We start from the raw sequence: 22,294 nt of genomic DNA, 5'->3' as shown, positions 1-22,294 counted from the left end.
CCCAAGTGTTTTAGTAATAAAAATTCGCGAAAGCGTAAACAATCATATGCGGCCTCATACCAATCGTAATAATGTCGTTAATGTGTTACTACACCACGTATGTACTTCTGTTTTCTAGTTATAGATAAAGCACCGGTAAGATGTTCTTCATCGCCAATACATAGTTTATGCGAAAAAGGTTTCGGTGTCGATTGATTTAATCAAGCACGTGCATAAACATAGAGCTACGAAGAAAAAATTAGACATTTTGATCTCGGATTGTCTTGGTCGTAGCCAATCCCATGTGCGCGGTCTAACAAGGTTAACTAGGTAAAACCCCCTGCGAGAAGCAGGACAAAACGAACAGTGTGAGTTAGGCGGCAAGTCGTAAAACAGCAGTTATTTTATCTGATGCCAGTCTGTATTATGTAACTGTTGCGTTGGAGCGAAATGACTACTCGCGCAATAAAGTTCACGTTGGAAAAATACACATATTTATATAAATAATGCCTGTGATAATGTTCACAACATAGACAAATCCTTATTTACGTTTATAAAAAAATATTTGAACTTTGTTATCGTCGTATCTAGTAACTCACGTTCAGTTCAGAAGCAACGTTCTGATCAGACCGTTTAACAATAAAAAGCTGCATGATATTAATATAATATTAGATTCTCGCGGCCTTCAGTTTTTTCTAAATGACTTGTAATATGAAAGTATTTTACATGGAATGCACGTTTATAAAACCTCCATGACTGATGTTGTGTAATATTATAAATAAAAGTATAAAGCCACTCAATTGTTAGAAGACAGTGATTTCCCGTAATATAGTTTCATTAATGTGTGTAGTTAATCGTCGTTAATTATTTTGTTATTGTGCTGCTTTACTGTTGTTGTTGATCAATATCCTAATGTCAACGTTTCTACTTCATCTCGATAACAATTTTGAGATGCTTTTATCATGCAAATCTAAACATTAAAATCATCTGTTGAGTACCTACATATTTGTTCTCATCTTCTTAAATCTAAACATTGTATGTGACGTCATTTTGAAGTAAAACTTAATATATTTTTACAGGCAATTCTACATAGCTTGTTTTTATATTTCCCATTTCCATACTCAATGACAGAATAAAAATCTACTGCTAATGTGTAATCAGAACAATATAGCTCATGAATATATACAGAAATCCAATAACATATTTCTTTCTCATACATTTGTTCAACTTTTGGAAATTGTTAATGATTTGTAGCAAATTCCAATACAGAGTGGAGGTAATGACATTTTGTAAAATTTCTTTAGGACATTTCGCTTACTTCAAAAAAGCCACAGAACAACCATGATGAACCGTAAAATGGTCCATATAAACTTCTCCACTAAGCAACAAAAACAGCGACCAAAGAGTGCAGTTTTGCATAATGGTTCTTTCATAACGGAAGCATTTCCTGCTAATAGCCGAGAAGTCTATGATGAAAGTGAGGGAGGAACTTTGGATTCATGCTTGCATTATAGCGGGTATAACGATTCGAATGTTGTGGTCGTGGACAATCTTCCACATGATCAAGAAATGGAACTACAAAGCACAGTTATAGAAACAGAAGAACTAGACTCCGTAGATCAACTTTTTTCTATATGTTCAAACAAACAAGTAGAACATATTCCTGTCCACGCTGAAGATGTTCCTAAAGAAGTAGAACATCTACCCTACAATAGAAACACAATCATCTCTAACTCTGGTCGGCTATCCAAGGTGTCTACCAATTTTTCTGACAACGTTTACTCAAACTCCCTAATAAATAAATCTTCTGCCACCAGTTTACACAATTCTGTGGATATGGAAGATAATTCTTTAGGCTTATCTAACAGTGACACTTCAATAGCCTCTGTAGATGGTAAAACTATTTGTAGTCCTGCAACAAGTGCTCCTGTTTGCATCATTACAACGCCTGATAATCTTTGGAATAAACCTCTTGCGATGACTGTTCCAAGTGCAATTGTTCGTCATCCTACACCATGCGCAAGAACCATTGAAAAGGCTATAGATGTACCAAACAAAATCTCTAGCAATCTTTTTAAGCATTGCATAGTAAATAACAATAATACATCTATTGTTCAAGCTGGTGGTATTGACCAAAACCATGCTGCTAGTGTAAATAAGGATGACCACAACACTTCTCGAGTAGATCATGTGGATGAGCTACCTCAACTATCGTCTAATAATGAACAAGACTCAAAGATTTATCCTGAGGAACCATTGCACTTCGTTAATGCCGTTACGACAGATGATGGCGGTATTGAATTAGTCGATAGTGATGGAAGGTGAGCTTTCGTTGTTTCATCATTTTGGGTATAGGGTCATCTATTTTAGTAAACAGCAAATCTGAAATATTGGACAAACATGTATAAATGAAATATACTACGACTAGAATTGATTTACAGCCCTGATGCAAAGCCTTTTGGTTTTTGTTGTAAAAAGACTCATGCGGTTAATCCTAACAAAAATTTTATGTATTTAATGAAATGTGCCTGATTGGCTTAGTTTACTAGCCGTGCTTGAGCCAGTATTGTAAGTTTACAAAGGTTTATGCGCAATGTTTGGCATTGTACCACAGCAGTAAATTAATAACAGTAATGACATGTTGTACAATATCTTCAGGACATTTCGCATACAGCCTAGTGAAGACAGTCCCACCACAGCATCCTTGTCACAACAGTCTGCCCCTGAAGAGTCAGCTATTTTAGGTGAGGTTGTGTTTTTAGTTTATATATAAGCTAGTTCCCCAGCAGTCCATTGCGCTGTGAGAGGTTGTCAAGTGTAATAATTATACATACAATTATTCAGACACGCTTGCAGGTGGTTAATTGACGCAGATGTTGGAGTTTCAGTCAGCCGAGCTGAATGTTGCAAGTTCGAATCCTCTATGATGCAGTCATTTTTCACAACTTTCAACCGTTGTTTCTGGTGGAAACAGCTGTTATTATAGTAAAGATTATAAATTAATGATAAATATTAGATGCTTGCTTTTTGTTCGCTTATTCAAAGAAAAATGGAAGTCATTTTTACTGCGGTAAAATTATATCCACAATTCAAAAATTAGTCTTTTACTACTGCAATTAACAGAAAGCTACGCATGGCTATGTATACTTTCATACTAGTTGAGTTCATCCTCGAAGGCATGACAATTTGTATCTACTTCCATCACCAATTTTTGTACTGCTCTGACCTTTCAAATCTTATATTCTTAACTTCTTTAAAATCGGTTAGTGTTCAACGTCTGTTCATATTAATATTTGTGTGGTTTGAAGCTGTGGTAATGGCTTGTTTATTTAATCTAGCTCAGCTGGCTGTATGGACCAAGGGAATTATTTTCTCCACTAACATGGAATCTAGTTACATATATTGAAACGCTATTTCATTTATGTATAATGCCTTAGTCTTGTAAAAGCAGTATATAGAATATCAGTCTAGATTGTTCAAGTGTGCACTCAAAGGCAGCATAACCCGCTGACAGCGCTTACATCATTGTTTTAAAAAAAACTTGATTCAAGTTACTGATTGAGTAGGACGTCTGAAATAACAATTTCTAATCTGGTAATTCTGTACTGTAGTCTGCAGAACAGGTGCTTTAAAAAGTAATGATTCCATCTTTTCACCGTTCGAATTTCTCTTATGATCATTCCTTCGTGTGTAAACTATGTTTGTAGAGTCAACATACTACAGAACTGCTTTGCCAATACTTGATTCAGTCCGTAGTGATGAACCAGCAGAGATGCTTGAGCCTATTGATGATGAGAGTTCGCTCAATGTACCACGTGTTATACCCACCTCAAATGCTAGTTCCGCCTGTCTTGTCCCGTCCTCAAATGATTCCCAAAACTGTTTACAACAAATCAGCCTGACCTCTGAAACTCCTGTCGAGATCCCCGTAGCCAAACCTAAAGGCCTGATATCTGTGGTATGATCTCAAATATAAGACTCGTGTTCAACTATGGTAAATAATAATGGAGCATGCTGATGCTTCATAACTTCTTCGTAGTTCCATATTAATGCTATGAAGCGTGGTGGGTATGACGAGGTTTTGGGTATGGTATAGGTATGAATGCTGAACACACCGATGTATATTTAGTGCAACTTTGCGTAGTGAGGCTAGCCATTTGTGATAAAACGTAAAAATTGTATTTTGTCTGAAAAATTTGTTCCGTGAACTTTGACTAGTTTATTTATGGTATTTTTGGAAACTTGTAGCCTCGTCGGCGTGGTGGATGGCCTAAAGGCAAGAAAAGAAAATCTGACAGATTTCGCATCAAGGCTCCCAAGACAGCGTAAGCTCATTTTGAAACTTGGCCTCTCCTCATTTTTTTTCATATTAGGTTTTCAAATATTTTCGTATTACGACTGTGCATAGATTTTACGTTCTTTAAACCACCAAATATCTGTAAGGCTCTGGTTTGCCATTCTTTTATCCTTTAATACAGTGGTTCCCAACTGGTGGTCAATGGATCCCTAGGGGTCCACAGGAGGTTTTGAGGGGGTCCACAGCCTGGTGCCAGTATTGGTTTTTCTAGCTAGTTATTTACAGCTATTTCTGTCTTATAGTGGTTGGATCAATGATATAAAACCCTAAAAGGATAGGCGACGGCTATCATATGGGCAGGGTTTAATGATCGAGCTCTGTTGGGGATGTGCTAGCCTGGGTTTCGAGGCTAATGCAATTCCCGCGGGGTGGTCGCGTTGTCTTGTTAGGTTTTTGGGTCCAGATTTTTATCACCTATGTGCATCAATCGCTGGATAGTACCTGATGTCTGGTTAGTAGTACAAAACCTGTAACCTGCAAACATGTAATTCTCTCTCTCCCTCTTCAATTTCAGTGATATACTAAGATCCATGGAAAATAAAACAATTCAATTTACAATGCATTGTTATAAACATATATATTATGATGTTTATAAAAGGGTCCGTGACATTTAGATGAGAAGCTCAGGGGATCGCTCCAAGGTAGTTGCTTTAATAGGTATATTTGTTGATTTATAATGTAATCTTTAAAATGAAGAAACTCCAACTTTAAGCATAAGTTGAAATTGAGTGGTATTGGAACTATGTTGGAGTTTCTGTGGCCGTCTTATGTTCAAATATCTACACTATATGTAATCTAAAAACATACATGTATACCTGTAAAACCTCTATTTGAATGTCATTGCGCTGCATTTTTCAACCATTCCATTACATAGTGGACCTTCGCCATTCGATTTTAATTTGTTCCAGTGTTGGCATCGTAAGGCGAGAATGGCATATCGAAGGGTTTAGAACCTCATAGTAATTATCTAATGCAAACATTTCCTTGTAAAAATCATCAAAATTTTATGTACGTACTGTACATATTAAAAATTAGTAACAAAATAGTATGTTAACTTTAGTAACTACAGGTTGCTACCGTAACTTTAGTTTATTTAGTGTTTATGATTTGCAATAAAATGTAGCATTACAATGTATTATGTGGCAGTATAGACATACATATAGTACATACCGTAGAGAGGTCTTACCTTCGAGACAGACGTATAACATAAACATTGAATTTGACTTTAATGAATTTAGCTTACTAAACTTATACCTGAAGCTAAGTTTTAGTATGTATTTTACTAAACTTCAACATTGTCGTTGGCTAAAATTTATCACCATTCTGTTTCTGGTTTCGTTTTCGCTATAACATATAACGAATTAAGCTGAACTGGCAGAAAGCAAGAATCGTATCTTTTTCATATGTTGTGGGAGGGATATCAGTATCTTCGTTATTCCGACATATTTAGCGCACCGACTGCTAAATTTGAATTTTGAGAGATATTTTTGTTGATATCATATGGCGAAAAACGTTGTATGGCGAGGGTGGAAAAACATCGTGTTCTACATCGCAAGGCTCAAAAATTGTATAGCAGTGTCATCGTAACTCGAGGGTGCCCTGTAGTGGGGCTTTATTAGAAGTGACTTGCAAATAGAGGGTGGCGCTGTATTTTCCGACTTGTCTGAATTTTGAGAAGACAAATTTAACGTTTTTATGGGTGAAGCGATGCTAATGTCGCCTTTATTTTGCACTCCACTTCAGGCAAGGTGACCGTTTTTCATATGCGTCAAAGTATCAGACCCAGTTAAACAAGGTGCTACTTGGGTAAAACCTATTAGCTGGATACAGTTATCAGTAATTTTGATGGTGTCGTTTTAAAGAAAAGACCATAAAGCTTTGGAGTTAGAAAACCGCTTCGATATACATTAACAATGGCTGCTATCACGTCGTACGGTGTTCCTGAAGAGTATTCTCATTCGTCGAAACGATTGAAAGTATCCAGGTCAAATTGTAAACCATATTATGAATGAATCTGAAGACAATGGATTGGATTTAGACCTTAGTGACTTTGAATCAGAGTGTAGTTATAATGATTGTAACTATCGATCTTCTCAGTTACGCCATTACTAAAGCCAAGGCAACCTCCATAGCAACATCGAAAGAATTGATGTAACCGAGTCATTATTAGTACCAATTGTGGACACTTCTGCTGATCACTCACTATTACCGGTTCGTAAAGATCAATAAATGTCAAAGTGGCGGTCAAACAGAGGTGGCGGGCGTTTAATTAAAGGGTGGCGTTGTATTTTTCAACTCTTCTCCTATAACGGCGGTAAAATAGAGGTGGCCTTCAAATAAAGGTGGTGTTTTCTGAGAGTATGGGACTGTATTGTTCAACCCTTCTCCTATAGTGGCGGTCAAATAGACGTGGCAGTCAATTAGAAGTGGCGTTTAATTAAAGGGTGACACTGTATTTTTCAACCCTTCTCCTATAGTGACATTCAAATAGACATGGGGTCAAATGGAGGTGGTGTTCAATTAAAGGATGGCACTGTATTGTGCAACCCTTCTCCTATAGTGACGGTCAAATAGAGGTGGCTTACAAATGAGAGTGGCATTCAAAAAGAGGGTTTCTGATATGTATATATATATATATATATGGTATATATATATATACAAACTAAACATGTATATACAAACTAAACATATACAGGCCTATATAAACTAAAAAGCCAGTAAATAATGTCGACTTTGAATGGTTAAAAATGTTTATTGTTTTAAGCAGTTTGTGCATAACAAGCCCTGCTGTATTTTAATGCTTGTGATTTGTCTAAATCTCTTCTGCACTGTCAGCATGTTTTCTATTCTTTAGGATTGCCATTTCAATTCAAATCTAAAGTTTTTTTAGCATTCTTTTGGTTTGTCAAGATAAGAGTTTCATTATTGCAGGTATCTTTTGTTTGCTAAGAAACGGCGCAAAGAGCTGATGATAGAGAATCCTGCTTACACCTTCAGTGAAGCAACCGTAATTATGGGCAAGGACTGGACTGCCCTCGATTCAGAACTCAAGGTATGAGTCCATTTTATCGTTGCAACGATTTCTGCCAATCAAATATATTTCGACTCATGATTGTCTTAAGTTAAAACATATGTTGTGAACATATTAAGTGTATAAGTAATCCTTTACATGTATTTTACTATATCCACGTTTGAGCTATTCATAATTGGAATGTAGCTTTTCCACTTTCACCATTTTTGTGGTATATGTTTTACCACCAATAAAGTGCATTAATTGAAGGCTAATCAGCTTTATCAGGCTTTATGAAGTAATGATGTTTATGCAGCCAAGATTACATGAGACATAGCTTTTTCTATAATAGCGACAAGAATGAAAGTTTCGATCATTATGTTGATTAAGCAACAATCAAAGCCTATCGATACTGTTGAGATGCATAGTACTCTTGAAATAATTGTCTGAGTTTCCTTCACCGCTCTTTTTTATTTCAGAAAGAATATCAAAAGCTCGCTGACCAGGACCAGACCAGGTTTAACAACGAGCTCAGAGAGTATCAGCAGACAGAGGAATACAAGACGCTCTTGAAGCGGAAGCGTGACGAGACTTCTGCCAAGTGTAAGTTATCAACAATACAGTCAACTCATTCATCTCCTCTACATGCACACTTTTTTATTACGAGAAAAAATTTCAGCAGCTCTCTGTCTCGAGATATGAAATTATTTTCAAGTTGCGAAGTCCAAAGTTTCTAAACACATGGCTGTTTTGTAAAGTGGTATATATGTACAGTTTTCCTTCCCTTAGTTAGGTTGTACAATGTTTCAATAGTATTGAACAGTGTTTTATGCCTCTTTTCCTTTCAAATATTATGGAGTCTCTTGAAGTTTAGTAGAGGTAAAAAGGCTGTCCTTGTAGAATTAAACCAACAAATAAAAGAAAAGCATGAGCAAATATTCGTTAAATCATCTGTTTAAAAATTAAAAACTCTCTGAAAGTTTCTAGTAGTTGTCACGTGAAGGTCTAAGTCCTGAAAGTAGAGGGTTTTCTGTGACAATTAAAGCTAAAATGTAATAAAAATTTCCAATATATAAAACCAAAAGATACGTTATTTGAATTAAAAGCTTCCTTGCATGACCTACATTCAACAAGCTCACTATTTCTATTGCCACGTCGACCTTCACACCATCCATCTCCAAGACTACTCCATAGTTTACTTGTCTTTGTTGTGAAGATGAAGTGACAATAAAAATTCCATTTTATTGATTATCATTTCATTTGTTCAGTTTATTACATATAATCTAGTTGTTTTACATTAAACTGTTGGCGTATTTTATTATAATACATTTTTAATGCTGTGTGTATTTACCTTAAGTATTTATCATTACATCTTCTTTCTGTGGATCGGACCAAATAATAGAATACTTTTAAAGCTGTATTTGCTGTTACATACGATGGTTGCAACTGCATTCGAGTTACTAATTTTTTTTCTGACAATGTACTAGCTGGAGATATGCGGAGTTATCTTCTCATAATATAAATTGTGCTGGCTATATCATGCGCAGTAAGTTCGGTCGGTGATGGCTACAAATACAGCTATTTTTCCACAGTAAATTTTAATGTCCTGCCTTCCTACTATGAACAAAGCATTAGTAAGTCATCACATTGTTAGAAGAAGCTACCACGATATAATTACATTGCTTGTCTGTCTTTTGTTAAGCATGATAGCCTTTGAGGCAATAGTGGTCCATGTTTTTACAGTAGGTAGTACGATGGATGAGGACCTCGGATATGTCGAGGAAGAATATACCCTTTTCTGCCACATATGTGACCAGCGTTTCAGTAGCCGGCACAATAGAAAGGAACACTTAGCAGGCCGAGTTCATCTCAAGAATCTGGAATCTGAGCTAAGAAAACAGCAAGAACCTCCTGTAAGCAAGTCAGGAACAAAGGTGGCAAAGGAGGATGAAAATAATAAGCGCAAGGGTGAGCCGGAGTGTTGCGAACATTGCGTTAACAAAATGGTTGGCCCATCTCTGGATGGGCCTTCGATGGATGTGTCACTAGACATAAACAGTCACATGGAGTCATTCCTCTATAGACATAGCCAGCGTGAACTCGAGGTGCAGGTATTAAAGGAGAATCTCAGGCTACTGAAAGATACGAATAGCCAGCTAAGCAAGGAACTTATCACAGTGCAGGTGTGTGGGTTGCGACATCTATTTTAGTCCTTTCACGTTTGCTTCCTTTCGTTATAGTAGTGTCTGCATGTAATATAGCAATGCCAACTGGAATGTAATATAGCTAACTGGACTTGAATCTTGTTAGCAATAGATCACAACCGCTATGTGCTGATTAAGCGTGTTTCTACTTGTGGTGCCTCTGTGGGCGGATGTTTCAAGCGCCCTCAGTTTTTTTACAAAAGTTTCCTTGCCAAATTTGCCATTCTATTTTATAGTTTTCAAAATTTTCATTTCCATCAGCTGCTGTAATTTGCAAACCATGAGTCGGTGAACTGCCCAAAAAATGTGTTACAGTGATGTAAATTGACAAGCTCTAAAATTATAAATCCATATAAATCTCATTGTCTGTCCGTCTGTCCAGCTATAGCTATTAAAATCTTGGAATAAAAAGCTTGCTTCCTGCTGGATTTGAACTCACAAAAATTGCGACTGCAAGTTTCTAACCACGCATTTAACCTATGAGCTAGTCTTTAGAATTCTATCGCTATTATCATTTACCGTATACCCTTTTCTCGATTTCACATGATAAATGACGTATTAATTGATACATTGCACCCACGGGTTACGATGTCCATCTATTATAAAATATTTTTCGTCTGACTGAAACAAGGTAAGGTGTTTTTTCATCCTCGCCATACTAGGGTGAATTTGTTTTCCTCAATACGATATCAACAATAATTTCTCGAAATTAAAATTTGGCGGCGGTTGTACAGATTACAACAAAATAACAATTATGTCGATGTTACTTTGCCGCTATCTGTGTTCATTTTTATCCGTTATGGTAAAACAGATTCACAAACAGGTAAGTGATAAAATTGTAGTTGAAAGTTTGAATTATACTAATATACATACTAAAACTTCCTTTAATTATGTGTTTTGTAAGCTAAATTCATTCAAGTTAAATTCAGCATTTATATTACATGTCTGTCTCGAAAGTAAGAACTCTCCATGTACTAAATTGTACTGTTATATTTTCTTGCAGATCATAACCACCAAATGCACTAACGTTATTGTAGGTAACTATAGTTACCAAGGTTAACATTGTTTTGTTACTATTTTTAATGATTTTGATTACCTTTACCAGGAGATGATTGCATTAGATAATTACTACGGGTTTCTATACCACTCTCTGCGTCTAAACGATATTTTCGCCTTATGATGCCAACACCGAAACGAACTAAAATCATATTGTACACCAAATAATTTTTCAAGGTAATAATTCTTCATGGTAATTGGAGCAAAACGGATTGCGTTTAGCCATGACTTGCTAACGATTTTACATTTAAACATCTTTACAGCTTTATTTTTCCTCCTAATTTGTTTCAACAAAACCCTTTTTTTACTAAATGAATTTTAAAAGTTAGTTGATTGCAAGTTTGAAAACCTTTAGTTGTTTCATATTTTTTCCCAACTTGTTTGACCTGCACAAAAAACTGCTTTTCTCATGATATGAAGTTTAAAAGTTAAGAATAGTAAATGTTGTATGTTAAATAAAAACAAACATTTTGTCTGTATTTTTTATTACCTGGGCAACGTTGAGCGTTCATCTAGTCTTTGCTATAATAAGGCAGTGTCTGTCTGTCCGAAGCCATGCTATGAGCGTTAGGAAAACGGCTGCTCGCATGGGAGTTGGGTGTGATATCCTGGCCATCGGATTTAAAAGCAAGAGCGTTATCACTACACCCCTCAAACACCTTACCGCTTTACGGATAATTCTCCATATACATGTACTGTTACTCATGAGGATCTCTCAAAGTGCATGAGACTGGCAAGCATACTAGTGTATGATATTTTGAGGTGTTTATATGGTTATCAGACACAAAGCAAACTGTACTCAGAAGCCATGTATGTCTAGAATAACTGACAGCGGCTCCTCTAGCTATAACTGCAGATTAAAGCCAGTAAATAAAATTGGTTTTATTGCTGAGGTTTTTACATTTGCATCACTATTAAATAATGTTGCATGAGGATATTAATAGATACAGCTTTGTCAATGCATAAACTAAGCTGGTAGTTTTGTTTGTTGCAGGAGAACGTGGTGAAGGTAAAGCAGGAAATTCAAAGCAATAAGCAGTGGCAAATGCAGCTCGCCGCAAGCATTGACAATCTCAAAATGGTTCCCACACTATTTGGTGTCATAAATTTCTAGCGATAAATTTGAACGTCAAATTTTCGTCAAATGAATCTGGTCTCCCCTACATTGAATGTTGGTGCGTGTCAGCGTTTGATAGGTTCATTTCAAGTCGATTTGTGCATTTATGGTACTGAGGAGATAAATGTGACAAAATGTGATTAAATCCAAAGTGCTGTTTATTTTTTAATATTTAAATTATTTATGTATTCAAATGCGAGAATTGGCATTCTCATAATCACTACCAACTTGATGGTGAAAGCTTATATAAAAATACAATACAAACACTGTCACCTTGAATGTTCTCAGCACGGAAATATCTCAGCACGGATATATCTCAGCAATACACGACAATTGCACAGAATATACATTAGCTGTATTGATAGGATCACGTCTTCTTGCCAAATTTGGCTCTGAGCCCACTATTTAGTCCTTCTCTGTTCCGTGCAATTTCAATTGCTAAAAACTGAATTTTTGGCCCTGAAACAAAAATAGTCAATACGTTCTAACATTCTCGTGACATGACAAAGGGTAACAGTATTTATAAACATTTAATAAAGCAAAAAAATTGAGAATTAATTAAACATGCAAATACTTAAAGGTTATACTCAGTATTAAGAACTGAGTATAACCTTTAACATTCAACGAAATCAAATGATCAACTAGGAAAACACAACATGGTGATGTGTCTATGCTTTAGCGGACCGCTCAGTTGATGATGCTCATTAAAACAAGGTCTTGCTATGCTGTTTTGAAAATTAGAATTAGTTAATAATTAGTTGATAGTTTTATAAATCAAACTGTAATAATGAAAAGAGCAGCATTTTCAAGCAATAGTATAAAATATAACTGTTGGCTAAAAATAATCCTTCACTCAAAAAATTGAAATAGCTTTACATTAACTGCTCCATTATAAATTTCACTCATGCACATACAATACTCTTGAAAAGCAAATGCACCAATACTAGATTCAAAGCAATAAAAATACATAGGACACGTGGTTTTATGGTGAGATTATGCATACAGCAGCGCTATTCACTAAAAATTATCTCATGAGTGTTAATTGGAAAACTTCTCTGCATGGCATCATTTAGTGTAAATCAACTTCTAGCATAAACACTCATCTCGTAACATTGCCTTTGGCAGACGTACATAATAGTAAAAGACTCATCTGTCTAAACTTGATAATTGTCTAAATTTGGAGTTATTGTCTCGTCCTAAGCATAGCTGTGCTACTCGAGTACAAATTCGAGTACAAGTACTACTCGAGTACCGATTTCAACTACTCTCTACTCTACTCGAAGGGGCCATAATATGGGATAAATATACTCTACTTGTACTCCCTTGGGAAGAAAGTACTCGGAATCTACTTGCAAACTTAAATACTCTACTTTACTCTACATCAAAATACTCTACTCTACATCAAATATACTCTACTCTTACTTGCACCAGGGAATTGTCAACTCCCTGTTGACACAATATTTCTCTTTACTTTACCTAAACTGTGATCCAATTTGTATTGTGTACTACCAGCTTTGTTCAGCACCACAATTTCTCTGTTTGTACTCTGTACGTGTGTAATGTATGTTGGAACAAGGGCTTTTTCTTATTGAAATGTCAATCCAAGGTCACATAGACTACTGAAATGTTGTGCAAGTAACATGGTATGATAGTTAAGTGTCTGTGAGAAGTGTCTGGCATCTTGATGAGGCCACATCACGCCTCAATGATCGATGCCGTTCTGGAGAACCTCATTTTCTGCAAATGCAGCAGGCTGCAGGGCCTAGTATAAATAAAGAAAACTAGAACCCGGGGATAGTTGGACATCATACTTTTATATTATCATATGATTTTATCATATTATTATCATACCCTAATCATTATCATATTATATATATATAGGCCTACCTGTACTGGTTAATTTGGCTGTTTTACTTGTTTGTTCGTTTTACGTTAATTTAATAAAAAGCACTTGATATTTGATTAATGTACTCTATACTTGTACTTGAAATTCAGAAGGAAAACTCTACTTGAACTTGAAATTTGAGAGATAACTCTACTTGTACTCGGAACCAAGTTATGATACTCTACTTGTACTCGGAAGGCAAAAACATGTGTATACTTGTACTTGTACTCGATTTTGTTTTGAGCACTCGCTTACTCTACTTGAACTAAAAAAAAGTACTTGAGCACAGCTCTGGTCCTAAGTAACAACCTGAATGTGTCGCAATATGAAGGAGGCATTACAACAGTACATCACTTGTAAGGATCTTCATCAAATAGTAAGTTTTACTAGCTACTCTACTTAGGTGAGTTGCAAATGGTATAAGCCTCCTTAGCTTTTTCAAAGATTAAACACATCCTCAAGTCCATATTTTGCACGTGATTTGTGGATAAGAACAGTCAATATTAAGAATATAGACACTGAAGAAAGGGTAAATATGTACCGTACTTTTGGGACTATTAGCCGCTACATTTTTCTGATGTTTTGAGCCATGAGCCTTATATAAGGGTACGGCTATTCTGTGGCTTTTTTCTTTCACCGCTAGGGCGCATCAACAGGAATCTCCGGTTAGTTCGCCTCGTAATAGCGGTGAAAGAAAAAATGAAACAACGCTTAACGGTAATGTTCCATTAGGCACTGGGTTAAAAAGGGTCGGTTAATACGGAACCGTGCCTAACGGCACTGGTTCATTTTAACTAGCAAAATTTGCTGCTGTGCTAAAAATCACCGTCCTGAGTTCTGCGGCTTATGCAAAGGTGCGGCTAATGTATTGTTTTATTATTGTTTTTTGAAAATAAAGCAAATGCGGCTTATATAAAGGTGTGGTTAATAGTCCGAAAAGTACGGTGCATGAAAATAAAATCAGCAAAACTGAAAAGGGATTGGCAATACAGATGCTTACCAACAAAAGTATTCTCTTCTGTATAGTCTCCTGTGCAATCAGTTCTGATAAGTGACAAAAAGTTGTATTCATCAACTTGATCCTTGAATGCCTCACAGAATGGTCGCCATTTCTAAATGCACAAATTACGCATGCAAATACAAACCACCAAGTAAAATAAAACTAACATTAATGCTAGAGAGAATTGAGGCAGTCAATCATTATTGACTGAGGTAACTTGCCACATTGATATGCATCACTGAGTTCTCCATTAGCCAATTCACCTTTAACTGATAACTCTAAACAATTTTGCCCTATCGACTGACTAACAAACAAAAGCACTAGAATTTAATTTGATCATGCCATCAAATACTATAACGAATTATTATTATACATCGCATTCATTACCGCTTTCTTAATTGTTAACTGATTGCTCATCAGTTGTCGATAAAAAAAACATGTTATAGAAAATTCAGTTATTAATCGTAACGCCTTCTACTCGCCAGTGTGATCATTCGTAATTAATGTAGTTGATTCGTCAATATCTGAAATAACCTTTACCTTAATGAAACAATCTATCATTTGATCAGATGGGTGATAGATTGCAACTGAAAAATAATTTCATAAAAAATTTACCTCTTTTCCTTTGTCGGACTTTATATTATCAATGTTCAGCTGGTCTATCTTTTCATCTGGGAATTCTTGTCTAAACCGGTTGTATATTTCATCGTCACATTTTGTCAGCTTCAAAAATTTTGGTTCGGTCGAGGTGAGAATCTACAACATCAAGAAGAATGTCTTTTTACACCAGATCCATTTTTAGTGGCATACTACTCCAAACGGAGACATAATGTAAACCAGCTGCTTACGTTGAAATATGTTTCCGCATGAGCAGATGACTTCATCGCCCATTGCATTTCGATATCAGTCTACAATGAAAAAAGGAAAACAAATTCAAGAAGAAGCAAATTCAGCATGAACAGTAAACTAATGAAGACAAATCAAAGAGAAACAAAATTTCAACCGACATTTTGTAAGGTTACATGGTAGAACTCAACTGAGAACTTTTACCTTTCGGCCAAACATTCACTGTTGGATAGACTATCCAAAACTGCTCGCAGTCATATAGATCATCGAGAAGAACTTAATCTGGTTTGTAAAAAAGACTACAAAAACATACTCACACTGTTTCCAAATTCATTGGCAGGCCTAGATAGGACACTGGCAGTTGATGCGAGTTCAGTTGAGTTCTAAAATCAAGATTGTTGCATGTAACTGCAGACATCATAGAACTAATACTAAATGAACTCGTGTACTCACTTGCTTAATCCATATATTAGAAAATCAAAGGTGCAGGCCCAGAAAGGCTGCATATTTTTGCTCTCCGAATACGATAATGGAATACAGCCAAGAAGATTATTAGATCTATTGTAACCAGCTTTCATGGCAGACCAATCATTGTAAGGAAAGTACGATAGTTAGAATAGACACTTATTAGCAGGGTTGCAATTTTCTTGTGAAAAGCTCAATATTTTCCAAACGGCTGGAGAAAACCAGTAAAATTGGAATTTACTAAAAAAATCAACAAAAATTCTTCTTTCTGCTATAAAGTAAAATAACATTAAAGGTTTACTTCCAACAAAATTCACATTACAGTTATTTGGTATCAAAAGGTTCACCATGTCTTACTTTGCTGTTTTGTAGGTGCAAAATATGTGGAAATGTGATTACAAGCTCTTAAAACCTCAAAAACGAACAGTTAATTAATCGCAGCCATCGCGAAAATTCTTTAGTTTAGAATCTCTTTACTTTGATGACGTACTCAAACGTTGTGGTTATTGTTTTGACACGTGATGTTATCACGTGAAATTAAAGGCCAATAAAAGGCTCAATATAAAACGTCTCATCTAGTTTATGACACAAATACTTCCGTTTCCACCGGAAAGCCCGTATCAAATATAGATGCTCGCTACTTTACAGTTTCGTTTCAGCCTGGTCTAATCATCTAGTCGTAATCTGATCATGTGACCCATACTTCCTGCCAAATGACGCGAACATTTTCTGCAGCATTTTTCGACTATCCCAGCTGACCAACAGGCTCCTCATTTTTATCAGAAGATAATATGCACTCCTTCGAGCTAAGGTTAAAAAATTGAACAAATTTTTACGGTAGGTTTTGAGATATCAGTGTTCAAAGTGACAGCATTACAATGATGATGAAATAGACACGTAAGAACAATAGACATGGTTTTATTGAATGCGTGAAGCATATTTGTGAAAATATTTCGACGAACAAGGTTGCATGAAAGCGTAAACAGAAGCCATCGTGTTCAACTACGTCCCATTTGAGCCGTGTTGGAAAGGGATTCCAATCTATGAAATGTTTGTGATGGCTGCAATTAAATGACTAAATATCCCAAATAGCCCCAAAAAACTCACCTGCGAAAAGGTTAACAAGGATCACTCATTAGCAGACTAGACAATCTCTCATGTTGCTAATCTTCCAAAAACAGATGTAGAAGGCGGGATAAAACTGATACAAGACCTTGAACCTGATAAAGCTCCTGGCCCCAATGGCATTAAAAAACAAGACCTAATGATTGACACCACACAAGCTGTCTCACTAAGATTTTTTTAAATCTCTAGAGCAAGGGAAATTGCCGTTAGCATGGAAAATAGCCAATGTCACGCGTATACACAAATCTGGGTTCACAGACGAAGTAAATAACTATTGACCTACATGTATCTCACTAACTGGCATCCCATGAGAGATCTTACAGTACAACGTACAAAGAAATCTGCTCGCAAAAAGTAGAGAAATGCCTCTACTATGGACTTAGGAGAGGACTACCTTGTGAGACGCAGATATGTGCAATGCTCAACAACATCCTCAGTTCTGTTGATCAACTTAAAAGTATCCACGCAGCAGTTTTAGACTTCTCAAAAGCTTTCAACACAGTGCCACATGCTCTACTGATGGATAAGTTTAAGAAGATTGAAGAAATAGATGATTAACTATTGAGTGGATCCTCAGCCTTCTATATTTGGTAGATCACAATGAGTCAATTGATCACAACGAGACAACTGGATGGCTTTATGTCTAGCTCTCTCCTGGTTTCATCTGGTGTTCCATAAGGATCTGTTGAACCAGTATTATTTTTACTAATCATAAACGAATAACCAGAAAGTATAGACTGTTTCGTAGCTCTATTTGTTGATTATACTCTTTTCTATCCGGAAGTCTCACCCACCCTAGATGTTACATTATTCCAGCAAAAACCTATCTAAGCTTGGAACATGGGCTGCAAGATGGGGAATTCAATGTCAACAAAAGCAAAATCTTAGCATTCAACAACTGCCCCCCACCCCCTCAAGGATTCTATGCCAGTATACGAGCTCAGAGGCAATGTGCTGAAGCAAGTAGCAGAAAGCCGGTACCTAGGAATGTCACCACAAGAGAATTTGAGATTCAATAAGCATACAGTCTAAATTACAACAGTGAAGAGGCAACTAGGCATGATCAAGCATGCACATCATTGGGCGTCTCAGAGGGCTAAACTCTTAGGATATAAATATCTTTGTATGTCTCATCTAAAGTACACAGCTGCAGTCTGAGATCCAAGTAACAAGGGAGAAATAACTAGTTTGTAGCAGTTTAAAAAACAAGTGTTAAGGTTTATACCAGAAATCAAAGGCTCTAGAGGAATCACCGATATCATGGGAAAACTTATTATTATATTATTATTATTATTATATTTTCCCACTTAGACCGCACAGCAAGTGCGTAAGGGGCGTGGGAACTCGGTGTGTTTACACTAATAAGTGGTTTCAAAATAAGATTTTCTTAAAAATTATATTGTGTTTTTCTATTTATTTATATATACACATACCTGCCAACTCTCACGCATTGGGCGTGAGACTCACGCAATCACCCCAAAGAAAAAATGAAAATGCGTGAGATTTTTGCCCCAATTTCCACAATTTTATATACACTATCATTGATACATCAATTGCCCCAAAACCAAATCTCACGCATTGCCCCACTCTTGGGCTGGCAGGTCTGTATAATAAACATATATATATATTTACATCATCTTATCAGGATCTTAACTCTCTTAGTGTACGGGGCCAAAAGGACTGATAGAATACATTAGTTCTTATATATGGAGTATAGGTGTTTGATTTTTGGCGGGTATTGTATCCTATGTTTTCGCATTTGAATGGTGGTTCTATGCCCTCGGCAGCACATCTTACAAACAGTTTATGCATACCCTCTCTTCTTCTCTCCTGTAAGGACTCAACAGGAGAGAAGAAGAACATGAAAAACAATTTCGTACTTTATTATGTTACTACCGACCTACCAAAAACAGTATTGATGATCTTTTCTCTCACATACATAAGCTCAAACAAACATACCCAGCAAACAAATTACTAGTCATTGGTGATTTCAATTTACCAGGCATAGACTGGAAACAAAAAGTTATAGTTGGGGCAAACCGGTCCCACTACAAAGACTTCCTTGACAATTTGTTTGACTTACAACTTGACCAGCTAATAACTGATCCCACTCATGTGGCTGGAAACACATTAGACTTAGTATGTACAGACCTGTCTTACCGAATAACGAATACAAGCGTCATACAGCCTGGTCTTAGTGACCACTATATGATCGAAATAAACATATCCACTTCGCAGACAGCGGAACTTCAAAACAATGTAGACCTACCTCCTATTAGACTGTTCAAGCAAGTTGACTTGCCCAATTTTGAGAAGTCACTAGCTGAAATTCACAAACGGGTAACGGAGTGTATAGGCATTGGAGGTACCATAGACAACGTTTGGAACATTTTTAAACTTGGCTTACATAATGCAATAAATGATCATGTTCCTACCAGACAAAGACAGCCTAAAAGGCCAAACGAACCACTCTGGTTTAATAAATCTGCAAAGCGTGCATGCAACAAGCAACGTAAGTTATACTCCTTGTATAAGAAAAAAGGAGACAGTGAATTACTTAATAAATACAAACAACTACGTCGAAGTAACAAAAAGTTATTTAAAAACCTCAAAAAAGACTACATGACCAATAGACTATACAATCCACTGGTGGAGGGTGACACCAAACCCTTCTATAGATATATAAAAGAATTAAAAGGAAATGCAAACAAAATTGTGTCGATGGAACAAGACAATAGAGTATTGGCTGAAAATGATTATGAAACTGCTAATATACTAAATTCTTTTTTTCAGAGCGTCTTCTCGAAACCTTCCCCTCTACCTACACTGCCATTTATTGCCGATCCCTAAAATATTTCGATCTCAACCAACGTAGTATTAAAATTAATAGATAACCTGAAAACTGGTAAGGCCGCAGGCCCAGACAAGATTGGAAAAAATCAACTCACTCTAGACCCCAAAGGAACAGCCGCTATTTTGACGAGCATATTTGACTATTCACTTCAAACAGGTACCTTGCCCGAAGAATGGAAAATTGCCCACGTGACTCCTATTTATAAACAAGGTAGTCGAACTTCACCATCCAATTATCGCCCCATTTCTCTAACTTATATATGCTGTAAATTATTGGAACATATAATCGTTCACCAGCTAAATGCGCAGCTTACAAACAAAATTTCCTCAAACCAGCACGGCTTCAGAAAAAGTCTCTCGTGTTGTACCCAACTGATAACAGTAAACCATGACATACCCAAATTTAATGACTTCGGATCCATTGTACACGCAGCCATTTTAGATTTCTCTAAAGCGTTCGATGTAGTAAATCATAGCAAACTCCTAACTAAGCTTATAGGCTTCGGTATAAATCCCATACTTATACGTTGGATAGCATCCTTCCTCCAAGGTAGGTCTCAGCGAGTTCTGGTAGGAGGTGGGATGTCGGATCCAGTACAGGTCACATCAGGAGTCCCGCAGGGGAGCGTACTAGGCCCTACTCTGTTCATCTTGTTTATAAATGATATAGTTGACTGTGTTACCAATAGTTCTATACGCCTCTTTGCCGATGATACTCTAGTATATCACCTTATTACAAACTCAAACGACATGACACTGTTACAAACTGACCTCGATAACCTATTTCAATGGGGACAGTCCAATGGTATGTTATTTAACGCCAAAAAGAGCACTATTGTTTCATTCGGGAAAACATCGCTTACAGACAAATACCCCATAAATTACCATCTCGGGAACACCCCTTTAATCACATGTGACACTGTAAAATACCTTGGTGTGTACCTTTCAAAAGACAACAAGTGGAATACACATATTGAATGTATTTGTATGAAAGCATTACGCATCCTTGGATTGTTAAAAAATACTATTAGTGATGCCCCAGTCGCAGTGAAATTGATTGCTTATAAGCAGCTGTGTCGACCTGTTCTTGAATACGCAGCCGAGGTCTGGGACCCTCATACAGCCACGCATTCCGACATGCTGGAACGCATAGAAAATAAAGCTGTGAGGTTCATTAAAAATATTAAAGGCAGAGAGGTGTCCGTCTCAGAAGAAAAATTCATGTGTGGCTTTAAGTCCTTAAAACACAGAAGACAGCAACAGAGATTGTCTTTGTACATTAATATCGTATCAAACAAAGATACGTTTCCATCCATCCATGACACACTGACCAAAATGAACGCATCTACTCACTACATGACCACACGTTCTAACAATCTAAACGCCCTCTCCTGTGACTCTGGTCAGTTTTTGCAGGGATTCGTCCTCAGGACATCTTGGGAGATCCGTACTGGGGTGATTGTAGCGGACTAACAAAAAAAAAAAAACAAAAAAAAAGCTAGCGATCGGAGGGTCCCTTTCTTGCTTCTCATGAGGCTCTAGGGACTAAACATCATCCAGATCCAGAACACTTGTATCTTCTCGTAATTTTTTAAAACTTATCTGGCCCTTAAACTTGATATGATCCCGCGTCAACAAAGAAGTCAGCAACAGCGTTTGTTAATGAGAACCCTCGGCAGGGAAGAGACCCATCCAGCTCTAACAAAGTCATACGATGAATCGACAACTTTACCAATGATATAGGTCTACAGCCCCCAGTGCGTGGGGCTGTCTATCATTGACTTTACCAAGACTAGGACTCAGTGTCTGGGCAAGAATCAGTCATGAATTGACAACAGATCGCTTACATTTTTATCGGATTTACTTCAGCGTTTATGATACAAAGGTTATTCAATACATGTAACGAATTGGTTTTATGAATTTTACTCTAGGCATATTATGACCATCGTGGAAACTATTTTGTCACAAGGATTGTAAAAAACACTAGTTATCAATTAGTAAATGCTTTGTTTTAAAACACACAAGTATTAAATAAATATTACATTACCAAAGAATTGATGCCAAGGTGTTGAGCAATTTCAGCGGGACACGAGCTGGGGGCTGCCATACTTGCTAAGCACGCACATGTATGTACGTATAGGGAATGACAAGGAATTATCCCTCTTGATGTCGATCGTTTAGAAGGGGGAGATGATTTTTTGATTTAATTCCAAGCGCGATTATCCGGACGGGTATAACTGGAGTGTCTCAGAACCTGCATGCAACCTCAGAACCTCTATGCATGCATAGAGGTTCTGAGGTTGCATGTAGGTTCTGAGACACTCCAGTTATACCCGTCCCGATTATCCTGAGTGCTTATCGTTCATCAAACGCAGTGTCTTTCTCATATCACAGTAC

At 36.7% G+C, this 22,294-nt stretch overlaps 2 protein-coding genes across 3 annotated transcripts; one reads left to right on the top strand and one right to left on the bottom strand.

Annotated features, from left to right (window-relative positions):
- Positions 1–268: 268 nt before the first annotated feature.
- Positions 269–12,183, top strand: LOC137392744 (uncharacterized). Its single transcript, XM_068079066.1, has 9 exons — positions 269–347; positions 1,284–2,300; positions 2,638–2,723; positions 3,687–3,937; positions 4,228–4,304; positions 7,268–7,388; positions 7,826–7,949; positions 9,090–9,529; positions 11,601–12,183. The coding sequence occupies exons 2-9, from the start codon at positions 1,321–1,323 to the stop codon at positions 11,718–11,720; spliced, it is 2,199 nt and encodes a 732-aa protein (XP_067935167.1). The 5' UTR covers positions 269–347; positions 1,284–1,320; the 3' UTR covers positions 11,721–12,183.
- On the bottom strand, positions 11,848–22,044 carry LOC137392746 (protein PBDC1-like). Of its 2 annotated transcripts, none has more exons than XM_068079067.1 (6): positions 21,945–22,044; positions 15,772–15,837; positions 15,457–15,516; positions 15,224–15,364; positions 14,609–14,720; positions 11,848–12,182 (listed from the first exon to the last, which is right to left on the bottom strand). In XM_068079067.1, the coding sequence occupies exons 1-6, from the start codon at positions 22,002–22,004 to the stop codon at positions 12,091–12,093; spliced, it is 531 nt and encodes a 176-aa protein (XP_067935168.1). In that variant the 5' UTR covers positions 22,005–22,044; the 3' UTR covers positions 11,848–12,090. The 2 variants fall into 2 exon arrangements, with proteins under 2 accessions (XP_067935168.1, XP_067935169.1); XM_068079068.1 differs by lacking the exon at positions 21,945–22,044 and adding an exon at positions 18,478–18,618 and having other exon boundaries at positions 11,850–12,182.
- Positions 22,045–22,294: the final 250 nt, after the last annotated feature.

Source organism: Watersipora subatra, chromosome 4 (genome assembly GCF_963576615.1).
Source record: "Watersipora subatra chromosome 4, tzWatSuba1.1, whole genome shotgun sequence".
NCBI lineage: Eukaryota > Metazoa > Bryozoa > Gymnolaemata > Cheilostomatida > Watersiporidae > Watersipora > Watersipora subatra.
This window is presented reverse-complemented; position numbering and strand designations above follow the sequence as displayed.